Source organism: Malus domestica, chromosome 05 (genome assembly GCF_042453785.1).
Source record: "Malus domestica chromosome 05, GDT2T_hap1".
In the NCBI taxonomy this organism is placed as follows: Eukaryota; Viridiplantae; Streptophyta; class Magnoliopsida; order Rosales; family Rosaceae; genus Malus; species Malus domestica.
Window position 1 is genome coordinate 6,906,358 of NC_091665.1, and position 12,836 is coordinate 6,919,193.

The 12,836-nt window shown below is 38.5% G+C and overlaps 1 protein-coding gene and 1 pseudogene across 1 annotated transcript; both read left to right on the plus strand.

Annotated features, from left to right (window-relative positions):
* Positions 1 to 4,636: 4,636 nt before the first annotated feature.
* On the plus strand, positions 4,637 to 6,814 carry LOC103455988 (LRR receptor-like serine/threonine-protein kinase RGI5; annotated as a pseudogene).
* Positions 6,815 to 8,554: 1,740 nt separating this feature from the next.
* On the plus strand, positions 8,555 to 10,790 carry LOC103455989 (leucine-rich repeat receptor-like serine/threonine-protein kinase SKM1). Its single transcript, XM_070822169.1, has one exon. The coding sequence runs from the start codon at positions 8,787 to 8,789 to the stop codon at positions 10,674 to 10,676; it is 1,890 nt and encodes a 629-aa protein (XP_070678270.1). The 5' UTR covers positions 8,555 to 8,786; the 3' UTR covers positions 10,677 to 10,790.
* The last annotated feature ends 2,046 nt before the right edge of the window (positions 10,791 to 12,836 follow it).

Below are 12,836 nucleotides of genomic sequence, written 5' to 3' on the forward strand. Positions count from 1 at the left end.
CTTTTGGAAAAGTGTTCAGAATATTCCAAACATTAAATCCAACTATATTGGGCCAGTTTTGGAGCAGCTTATGGGTCAAAACGTGGCTGTTCAGATTTTAGACGAATTTTATCATTTAATTTAAGGTTATGTTTCCTAGGGTTTGGGAGGTCGCTTGGCAAATATATTGCTTAGCCGTCTACAGTTTTAGGGACGCTTTTCTTTATGCAATTTTGGAGACAGAGAGAATTGTTAGGGTTTTGGAGACTTTTTACTTGAAGGTGCTTTCAATCCTTTTCTTGAAGATATTTTCTATGACTTCAATTATGAATATGCGGAACTAATTTTTTTGCTAGGGCGAAACCTTAAGCCTTAGCATGAATATGTGATTTTTATTTAATTGCTTATGATTGATTGCATGCGTACTTTGAATTGTTAATCACCGGGATAAAAACTATCTAATTGTTTTAATGCCTGATCACCATTAGGATTTTTAGAAAAGTAATTTGATGCAATTTTGGTCAGAAGGTTCCCTGAAATTGACGCTGGCTTCTTGTGATTAATAATTGTAATTTCACTTAGGATGAATATCACGTCTTAAGGATTGCATGGTTTTTCAAGGGATTTTCATAAAGCATAATGAGTCTTTCATGTTCAGATTTGATCCGAACGTCCGGACGGGTTGCATGTTAGATATACATTCTATGTTGGAGGTTCCAAGTAGAATATGAATTAGGAAAATCTAACCTTCAAAGTGGCATGTGTAGATCATAAGTAATTGGTAAAAGTTCATAGGATTGCTAGGTGATGGTGGAACCCTAGTATTTTCTTAATTTGATTCTCTCAAAATTGTTCTTTTCTCTCTAGTTCTAATATTACAGATTGTTTACTTTAATTCATTAATTTTGTTTTTATTTTAATTAGGATATAAAATCAATCACCTCAATTTCTATTTTACAATAATTAATTGAAGTTTGGTTAGTTTCGAATTATTTAATAATCCAAGTGGAGAACGACCTTGCGAGATCCGTTTATACTACAACAACCTTGTGATTCTTGCAAGTATAATAGGTGTTTTTATCTCGTTCACATGAATAGTAAAAATCCTATCAGATAACAATGTAATTGCTGTCTCAATTAGGTGTCTATGCTTCCTCTCAGCTAGACCATTCTGCTGGGGTGTGTATGGACATGAAATATGATGTAAAATACCATGTGTAGCCAAATATTCCTTAAATGCATTGTTGAGAAACTCTCCACCACCATCAGATTGTAACATTTTAAGTCTACTCATTTTTCCCTCAAGACAATGTGAACAAACTTTACTAATGTCATCAGAAGAACAAGCTATATTTGAATTTCTAAGCATAGCTGATAAGATTGCATTTGAAGGGTGTCCACATCTCTAATGCCACAAAGAAGATTGCACTGTATGTCCCAAATAAGCATAAGGAATTGCACCTTTATTCAACAGTGTTGGAAAAATATGCACAGGTACTCTGAACAACTCATTATTACTACTCTTTCTGTGGTGGAGGATTACCCATGTTGCCTTGTCCTGCACGAAAAATTGAATGTCATCACATATGAACCAACTGTGATTGTCTTTACATAGTTTCTTAACAGACAAAAGATTAACAGTTAGCATCGGCACATGTAAAACACTCTTAAGAGACAAAATATGAGATGGAGTTTGCAGAGTGCCATGACCAATATTTTGTACATCCAAACCTTCACCATTACCAACTATTATCTTCTCAGTGCCTTCATATGGTGTAGAGTGAGCAAGAACTGTTAAATCTAGGGTCATGTGATAAGAGGCACCAGTATCAAGAATCCACGATTCTCCATTTGAAATGGCTGCAGAAGCTTGAGCATTCATAGCTGGAAAACCATTAAAAGAAGATGGCACATGTTGAGAAATGAATGAAGGAGGCTGATTAACATTCACAAACTGAGAGGATTGGTTATTGTTGACAAACTGTGATGGAGTAGTGATCATTCCCATATCAATAGCATGAGAGGACATAGGAAAACCTTGATATGCAAAATTGGCAGATAAGGAAGGAGATGGCTGAGCTCCTTGATAGGCATAGTTGTTCCGATGCCTACAGTTCAAGGCAATATGACCCCGTTTGCCACATATTTGACATTCTTGTACAGTTGAACTATTATCTTTCCTAAAAAGACATGTAACTGCTACATGACCCTTTCTCGAGCAGATTTGACACTCAGGAATAGGCTCAAACCGATTGGATGTATTTCCTAACCACTGCTGCCAATTATTTCCAGATCGTGACCTATTAAATTTCTGCTTATATCCTCCATTGCCCTTTGGTCTATAATTGTTTCCATTGAATGATCTGCCAGTCATATTATTTCCTAAGTAGTCGTTGGGCTGAAATTGATTACCATGATAACCAGTAATAAATGATGAACTTCCAGAAAAACCAGAACCAACAGTCGGAGAAAACGATGCATTAGAAGAACTGCCTGATGAAGCTGAAGAGGCAGGGAACTGATCATTAGATGAAGAACTCCTAGTATGATCATTAGAAGCATTAGCATTAACATACATGGCAGACATACTCTGAATCAAAGACTGCATTCTAGTTTCAATGGTCTTCTCTGCACCAATTAATTGAGCCCGAAACTCTTTCAGTGTAATCGGTGATTCTCTAGCTAAAATAACAGTCCGAATCATATCGTAATCAGAAGGTAAGCCAGTTAGTGCAGCAATGATGAGATCATTGTCTGACACTTTTTCTCCAGAAGCCTGTAATTGATCTTTAATAGCCTTTAACCTCAACAAATATTTATCAATAGTTTCCCCACCTTTCTGCATAGTATGTAATTCCGCTTTGAGATGATTGACACTAGCTTTAGACACAACCATATATCTATCCTGTAAAGCAGTCCATGCCTCATGAGAGGTCTTACAGCCTACCACATGTTCTATAGCATCATCATTGAGTGTAGCAAGTAACAAGCTTAACAACGCCATATCAATCTTAACCCATTCTTTATAAGCTGCATTTATCTCATTGGTAACCCCTAATTCAGAAGTGATAACAAACTTGGGATGGCATACAGAATCACCAGTAAAATAATCAAAGAAATCATAGCCACGAAGAACCGAGCCAAATTGATAACTCCATTTAATGAAATTATCATCATTCAGTTTAATAGTGAGCATACCCAACAAATTTTCAATCCTCACTTGATTTGCCATGATATGAAAACAAAAACAGAGACGCAATCAAAACCCAGATGCAAGATGAGTAAGTGTGAAAATACCCAGAAAAACCCAGATGCAAGATGAGTCGGTGGATAACTCCATATGAACAAGAATTGCAAATCTGATTTTCAACTACGAAGACAATCACTCTACAATCGCAGAGAAGCAAGAATCACAGATATACTCCAACAATGGCAATCATCCTTGAATCTATTCAATTACTTCAAGAAACTAAATTCTCAACAAATTTTGGCATCGGCCCTTCATCAAATCAACATATAACTCTTTAATTAACCAAAAAACTATGGCATCGGCCTTCAATCAACTCAAATCACTTCAAGAAATTGAAAATTCTCAACAAATTTTGGCATCGGCCTTTCATCAAATCAACATATAACTCTTCAATTAACCAAAAAAACTATGGCATTGGCCTTCAATTACACTTCAATTCAAACAAAATTTCAGAAGAAGAACACTAAACTATTTTAGGGTTTCCAACGCAAAGAACAAATATCCAGAGACAAAGCTCAGAAGCAATATCACCTTCTTACCAGTCGAAGCAGCGGAAACGATGAACCAGTACCATTGCGCAAGCAAGAACGGCTCTGGATACCATCTTAACAGTATAGATGAATTCCATAGAAATTAGGAAATACACTGAAGAAGGAAGCTTAGAGGAGAAGTCGGAAAGAATTACAATATATTTCTCTAACTGTTTTTGGTATTACAACATCTTACAAAATAAAGGAAAAGAAAAGGTATTTATACTATGCTATCTAGTAAGCCATATGTGCACATGTTTTGCACGTGTAGTAGTGATGACACAGACACAGCCTATACTTATCCAATAGATGGAGGGGGAGAGAGAGAGAGAGAGAGAGAGAGAGAGAGAGAGAGAGAGAGAGAGAGAGAGAGAGAGAGAGAGAGAGAGAGAGAGAGAGAGAGAGAGAGAGAGGAGAGGAGGGAGAGGGGATGTTAAAGTCTATATGTGGGGTAGCAGTGGGTCTCAAATTAGAGAGTGGTGGGTCATGAGTTGTTTATTTTTTGTGTAGGCTGGACACATGAGGTGGTCTGGATGCCGGCCCTAAGAATCTCTCCTCATTCACGCCCACCATTTCTTCCCCTTTCCATAGACGAAAAAACCACAATGTTTATTTATTTTTTTTAAATTTTTAGTAGAGCAATAACGTTGGTAAATTAGATAGTTGGTTGTTAGGAGAGAAAAATCGGTGAAAATCGAATTTGCACCATAATACGTAAATATGATTGCTTTTAGCTACTAGTATATTGTCATCTGCAAAAACCTGACAATTTATTTTCTTCTCACATTTCTTTATATAAAATGCCCTATACTTTTCTTTAGTACTGTCTTCTCCTTTCTAACAATATTACTGCCTGACATGCATGCATGGGGAAGAAAATCAGTCCTAGAAAAAAATCTTTTGTTCGATCGGGGTTCTCTACTATGATCCCTGACCGCCATAGAATTCTTGATTATTGAATTCTTGATTCAGTACATGTCATACATCGTAGCATAATAACCTTTGTAGCCCAAAAATGAGCAGGTATGGCCGCCAAACCACCTCCCTTGTCCTGTATTTCAACTTCCATTTCTTCTTGTCCTTGTTCTACTACCTTCCTCTTCCTACGGTCTTCTCCCAACTCTCCTCAAACCAGAAAACCGCCATGATCAATCTCTCCAACAACCTCAACACTCCTACTAGAGTTGTTCCATGGGACGTCAACAAAGAACCAAACCCATGTTTGTGGACAGGAGTTCGGTGCAATCCCCCGACCAATTCATCCGTCATCCAGATTTCTGTCTGGGCATTTTTTATCTTCCTCGGACTTTCTGCCACTCGTTTGTCGGATTCAGTCTCTGCAGATTCTCGATGTATCCGGCAACCATCTGACCACAATCCCACCTGGGTTTTTCTCGGATTGTGGAAAGCTAGGCGAGTTAAAGCTGCTCAATTTTAGTATGAACAATTTGGAGGGTCGTCTTCCCGATTTTGTCGGGTTTTCTGGGTTGGAGGCTTTGGACTTTGCTCGGAACAACTTGAATGGAAGCATTGACTCCGAGTTGGACGGGTTGGTCGGGCTCAGAAGCTGGAACCTTAGCTTCAACCAATTTATTGGGTCTGTTCCGACCCGTCTCGGAAAATCCAAGGTTTTGGAGGAGCTTGAGCTTTCTATGAATACGTTTGATGGTCCTATCCCTGCTGAACTTGTGGGATACCAGAATTTGACTCTGCTTGATCTAAGAGGAAATCGGCTTTCCGGGAGTGTTCCTGATGGAATCAAAGAGCTCGCCAAGTTAGAGGTTTTGATTCTTTCGGCCAATAAGGTATCCGGTGGAATCCCACAAAGCATTTCAAATATCACCAGCTTCTGGAGATTTGCAGCAAGTTCTAACAATTTCAATGGTTCAATCCTGATGGCATTACAAAGCATCCGAAAAACTTGGATCTCAGTTATAATAAATTGAGTGGGTTGATTCCATCGGACCTCTTGTCATCGTTGAATCTGCATCCTCTGGATTTGTCGAATAATAGATTGGAGGGACAGATACCACCAGTTTTATCTCCGAGCTTGGTCAGGTTTAGACTGGGAAGCAATTTGCTTGATGGGAAGATAACTTCTACAGCAAATGCAACACATCAAACGTTGACCTACTTGGAGATGGAAAACAATAACTTAACTGGATCAATTCCTCCTGAATTGGGTGATTGCCAGAATTTGGCGTTGCTGAATTTGGCTCAGAATCACCTGTCTGGGGCTCTGCCGGTGGAGTTGGGTAGCCTTAGCCATCTTCAAGTCTTGAAACTTCAATTTAACAATTTGAGTGGTGGAATTCCAATTCAAATTACTCAACTGCCCAAGTTGTCCATTCTGAATATCAGCTGGAATTCTCTCAACGGTTCAATACCTCATTCAGTTTCAAACATTCAGAATCTTACTAACATGAACTTACAAGGTAACAAGCTGAGTGATTCCATTCCCACCAGTATTGCCTCCATGGATTCTCTGATGGAACTCCAACTTGGAGAAAATCACTTAAGTGGTGACATTCCGAGAATGCCGATGTCTTTGCAGATTGCTTTGAATCTCAGCAGCAATCTTTTTCAAGGACCTATTCCCGAAACTCTTTCGAGGTTCAGTAATTTAGAAATTCTGGATCTCTCAAATAACAAATTCTCAGGTAAGATACCAGATTTTTTTACTGGAATGAAAACCTTGACACAATTGTTACTTTCTAACAATGAGCTCTCTGGAGAAATTCCGGATTTCGGTTCTTGGGTCATGGTCGACACATGTGGGAACAAGGGTTTGACTAACAGAACTAGAAGAAGCACTCCACCCCAAACGGAGAAGAAGGAAATGTCATGTGCTGGAAAATTCTTTTTGCGATTGGGGCTACTGTTTTTGTTGTTGTATCGATCACCATGTTGTGCGGAAGCGTCATCTGACTGTACGGGAAAAATAAAACAGAATCGAAATAAAACCAACACCAACAAGAACACCAAGATTTATAATGGTTCGACAATGCCTACATCCAGTCTAGAGACGACAGAATATTCCACTGTAATTAAATGAGAGAATACAATAGTGTTTAACACTCAGAAAACCCAAACCCCAAATATACCCAAGCTCACACACTCAAGAATATAAAGGGAATACACATTGAGTACAATTTAGAGAAAAAAATAACAAGCCCAACTCTTATTTTTTTCTTCTTTCACTTTTATCTCTGAATTTTAGCTCTCTCTAAACCCCACTTTTTTTCTATCTACGGGCTGCTCCTGCTCTCCCTTTTAAAGCCAAAGAAAATGGCTTCTCAACGAAACCAATGGCCGAAGGCCTCCCATCAAGTTAAAAAAGAATTAGGCATAAGTACACCCATTTTTGTTTGTCTCCCACATGCAGCATGCCAACTAACAAATACTAAAAGTAGCCGAAAGTATGTTGTCTCCCACATGCAGCATGCCAACTAGTAGCCGAAAGTGTTGTTGCTTTTGACTATCAACACACCATCCTTGCAATACCACTATCTGGATACAAATTGGTCAAAAAAAGAAATTATTGATTGCTTTTAATTAGATTATGATGTGAAGATTCTTCGACGTATACGTTTACATTTTCTTATATACGAAACAATACTTACGTTTTGTTAACAAAAAACCGTTTGAAGGCACTTCTTTAAGCTGCTCCTTAGCATGATCTCCTAATTGTTCTATCAGCTCCAATATATATAGACTTCTCCTGCATTCTAGAGAAGGTGAAGGGATAACAACTCTTAATAACAATTTTCTTCAGTTTAACACCAGTTGAGCGATGATCGTGCCCCACGATTTCCACAACCTTCAGGAAATTATGGGACAAGTTGGTGGCTCTCTCAAAATTTCTCAGTGAGATCGACAGGCAATCTGCACCAAAAGAACAACTTTTAGTCTATATAAATGTAAAAACCAAGACTTCCATCAAACCTATAGCTAAACTCCATTGTCGTTAGAGCAATATACAAGTGAACATGTATCTCTTAGAAATTAGAATACAGGACAATATAACTCGACATTTGACACTTGTAAACGATCTCAATGGACAGTTACATCATTCTCTGTATGCCCTGGAAAATATTAATCGAATAAAAAGATAGAACATTCTATCACCAAACGAACATTCATCACTGTGGGACTTTTATAAATAAATCATAATATTATTCACCCAATATAGTCTGTTTTATTGTTTGGTGCTCATAATTAAAATATATGGGTTGAATGACTTTGTAAATGCTAGATTGTTTTCTATGAATCTATTACGTTTCCAATAAATGTGTCGATAATATTATCGAGTTTGGATATTTTAGTTTAGACTGTAGTTTCTTGGATTAAAAACTCGTAGTTAATTGCTAAATTGTCCCTAAAGTCTCGTTTCATATGAAGGATTGGTTGATTGGAAAGGATAAACAATTATTTTCAAGTTATGTTAAAAGAAAAAAGAAAATTTTAAATAAAACAAATTTTTAAATTTTAAAAATGCTGACTTTTCAAAATATTGTTGTAGCAAAGTTGCCCAATATATATGTATGCGTATTTCACATACTAAAATTACTCCGTGATTTACTAACAATAATGGTACCCATAACAAGAAGACCCTACTCAAAAATCACTCGTAAGAGACCACTTGTTTATGTGACAGCAACCACTTTTGCGGTAAAATCGTAATTTACTAGGTCGACCGATGAATTTGGAGTTTTAAGCTAAAGAAGAGACCACTCGTTTATTTACTCAAGTCTAAAAGTGCCCTGGCAAGAAGAGACCCATTAGTCAATAGTTCAGTCAACTCCACTTTCCAACCAACACGCCCAACATTTTCTCTTCTTCCCGTTCCCACAACATTTCCATTCCTCTAAAACCCCATAACCCAAACCCAACCAGACATCTCTCTGCAATTCTCGCTCTCTCTCTCTCTCTCTCTCTGACCTCCTCCTCCCACCTGAAAATCACATAAACTATTTATACAAATCTCCCTTCATATTTTTACATAATAAAGAATCAATTACCGAAAAATGAGCAGGTATGGCCGCCAAACCACCTCACTTGTCCTGTATTTCAATTTCCATTTCTTCTTGTCCTTGTTCTGCTACCATCCTCTTCCCATGGTCTTCTCTCAACTCTCCTCAAACCAGAAAAGCGCCATGATCCTTCTCTCCAACAACCTCAACACTCCTACTAGAGTTGTTTCATGGGACGTCAACAAAGAACCAAACCCGTGTTTGTGGACGGGAGTTCGTTGCAATCCCCCGACCAATTCATCCGTCATCCACATTTCACTGTCCGGCTATTCCCTCTCTTCCTCGGACTTTTTGCCACTCGTTTGTCGGATTCAGTCTCTGCAGATTCTCGATGTGTCCGGCAACCGTCTGACCACAATCCCACCTGGGTTTATCTTAAATTGTAGCAAGCTAGGCGGGTTAAAGCTGCTCAATTTTAGTATGAACAATTTGGAGGGTCGTCTTCCCTATTTTGTCAGGTTTTCTGGGTTGGAGGTTTTGGACTTTGCTCGGAACAACTTGACTGGAAGCATTGACTCCCAGTTGGACGGGTTGGTTGGGCTCAGAAGCTTGAACCTTAGCTTCAACCATTTTACTGGGTCTGTTCCGACCCGTATCGGAAAATCCAAGGTTTTGGAGGAGCTTAAGCTTTCTATGAATACGTTTGATGGTCCTATCCCTGCTGAACTTGTGGGATACCAGAATTTGACTCTGATTGATCTTAGCGGAAATCGGCTTTCCGGGAGTATTCCTGATGGAATCGGAGAGCTCGCCAAGTTGGAGGTTTTGATTCTTTCGGCTAATGGATTATCCGGCAGAATCCCACAAAGCATTTCCAATACCACCGGCCTCTGGAGATTTGCAGCAAGTTCTAACAATTTCAATGGTTCAATTCCTGATGGCATTGCAAAGCATCTGAAAACCTTGGACCTCAGTTTTAATAGCTTGAGTGGGTCGATTCCATCGGACCTCTTGTCATCGTTGAATCTGCATACTCTGGATTTGTCGAACAATAGATTGGAGGGACAGATACCGCCATTTCTATCTCCGAGCTTGGTCAGGTTGAGACTGGGAAGCAATTCGCTTGATGGGAAGATACCTTCTACAGCAAATGCAACACATCAAAAGTTGACCTACTTGGAGATGGAAAACAACAACTTGACTGGACCAATTCCTCCTGAATTGGGTGATTGCCAGAATTTGGCGTTGCTGAATTTGGCTCAGAATCACCTGTCTGGGGCTCTGCCGGTGGAGTTGGGTAGCCTTAGCCATCTTCAGGTCTTGAAACTTCAATTTAACAATTTGAGTGGTCGAATTCCAATTCAAATTACTCAACTGCCCAAGTTGTCCATTCTGAATATCAGCTGGAATTCTCTCGACGGTTCAATACCTCCTTCAGTTTCAAACATGCAGAATCTTACTAACATGAACTTACAAGGCAACAAGCTGAACGGTTCCATTCCCGCCAGTATTGCCTTCATGGATTCTCTGATGGAACTCCAACTTGGAGAAAATCACTTAAGTGGTGACATTCCAAGAATGCCGATGTCTTTGCAGATTGCTTTGAATCTCAGCAGCAATCTTTTTCAAGGACCTATTCCCGAAACTCTTTCGAGGCTCAGTAATTTAGAAATTCTGGATCTCTCAAATAACAAATTCTCAGGTAAGATACCGGATTTTTTTACTGGAATGAAAACCTTGACACAGTTGTTACTTTCTAACAATGAGCTCTCTGGAGAAATTCCGGATTTCGGTTCTTGGGTCATGGTCAACACAAGTGGGAACGAGGGTGTGACTAACAGAACAACAAAAAGCAGTCTGCCCAAATCGGAGAAGAAAGGAATGTCATGTGCTGGGAAAATTCTTGTTGCGATTGTTTCTACTGTTTTTGTTGTTTTTAGTTAGATTATGTTGTGAAGATTCTTCGATGCATGCAGCATCTGATGTGACTGTCCACATTAATATATTACATTAGTGTACCTCATTATGAAATGGTTTATGAAATGATTTTTAATTCCAGATTTTTTTATTTATTATTGGTTTATGAAATGGTTTTTAATTTAAATTAAATTATGATTAATTTAGATGATGTAGATAGCCATATTAGATGTCACATAATGTGGTACACTAATGTGGTAAGAATATGTTTCAGTTTAACACCAGTATGGTTGAGCGATGATGAGAGGTAAGACGAGGCATGGAAGGTGGGGGCGGGAAAAAGAGTGAGAGGGGTGTGAAGAAACGTAGGGGATGAATGATGGGTTGTCACTGACCCCAAGTCGGAGAAAAGGGCTACAGTTGTGGAGTTCCTAAATCTAAAAGTTTTTTTATTTTTTTGGCGAAGGAGGTAGAGGGCTTCAAGTTGGTCTTCCATAATAATTTAATATTCAACTCGTCATTTAAATCAAGAAGAATACTATTGAACCGTAAATGCTAAATAACGTAAAAAGCCAAACGTTAAACCATAACAAGTAGAGGGGGAGTTAGGGATGGTTTGGGAGTAAGGTGCTTAAAAAAAGCACCCATGAAAAAAAGCTGTGAAGGTTTTAGGTGTTTGGTAAACTGAAAAAAAAGGCTTATTTTGGAAGCTGCTGTGAGAATAAGCTGAAATCAAAGGAAAAAGCTGAAGCTGCTACTTGCAGCTTTGGAAAACTGGCTTTTTTTCAAAGCACATGGAGCTATATTGCTCTTTTAATGAAAATACCCACTATCAGACTGTTTTTTTTTTTTTCCAAAAGCACTTTTACAAAAAAGTTTACCAAACACTCTGCTGATTTATTTTACAGCCGCTTATTCTCACAGCACAGCCGCTTATTCTCACAGCAGCTTTTTTTCAAAGCACAACAATACCAAACCATAAGACCTAAAAAGGGAAATTGCAACAGGATAAAGCCAAACCGACCCTGGTCTTTCCAAAAGCTCCCCTCCCTCCTGCCCCACTCTCATCTTCAGTTTTGGAGATTATAGTATATTCTTTATTTTGCAGCAATACTTATAAAAGGAAGCCAAAAAATGCCATCTCTCTTTGCTAGGCCTAGCAAATGGGTCGTATCTGTTGTGTAACACTTGTTATCTTAACGGGTCCTTAACAAATCGAGTCACTTTACCTAAAGTGACCCGACCCGTTAAGAAAAAAAATATTTTTTCTTAAATTTGCACATACCACACATTGTCACATAATATTATTTCAAAACACTAAAACACATATGTCGTTTAAGTACTACATCTACACTCGAAAATAAGAGCCTAATAAACAAACATCCATACACTACTAGTATATTACAAAATATTAAATGTGCAAGGATATGCAAAATGAAAGAGTTTTTGTTTTCAAGGTTGCGAAGCTTTTCTCAAAAGTTTAAACCTTACCAATGGAACTCAAAACTTGAATGTTATTCCTTTTACAAAATCCTCAATTTTCATCGATCATCATGACATAAGATTTTGTGGTATCCACTAGTTAAATATTTTAAATTGAAAATCGAATTCATTTATTGTATTCATATACGATCAAGGAGTGTAGTTGTAAAAAATCATCAAAATCGGAGTTAAAATAACCGTTAAATCGTGATTTTTCGTTTATAACCATCGAAAAGTTTTGTCCCGTTACTTGATCTTTGAATGTTTTTTTTTCCATTTTTGGCGTATGCGATCTCGAAGTATTTACAAACATGTTTGACGGTTGGATCGTTGAAACTAGTTTCGTAGAATGCGTATCCCATCAAAACAATAGATTCACTAACACTTGGCCTCGTTTGGCACGCCGTATAAAGCATCGGATAGGATAAATAATACGGGAGCAGTTGTTTGGTGCACTCTCGTACTAAATAAGCACCCGCTTAATTATCCGGCCCATCAAATTTTATACAGTTGACACCGTACTATTAAAACAGCCCAAAAGCTCGGGATAATTAGTCGGGGCGTTGTTCTCTCCAACTTCACGAAGCCGCCGTTAACGACTTCTCAAAGTGGGCCTTCGAGCAGTTCCTCGACGAGTTTTCCACCCTAGGCGCCACTCCTCTGCAGTCATTCTCCGACTAATTTCCCGTCTTGTCCGACGGAAAG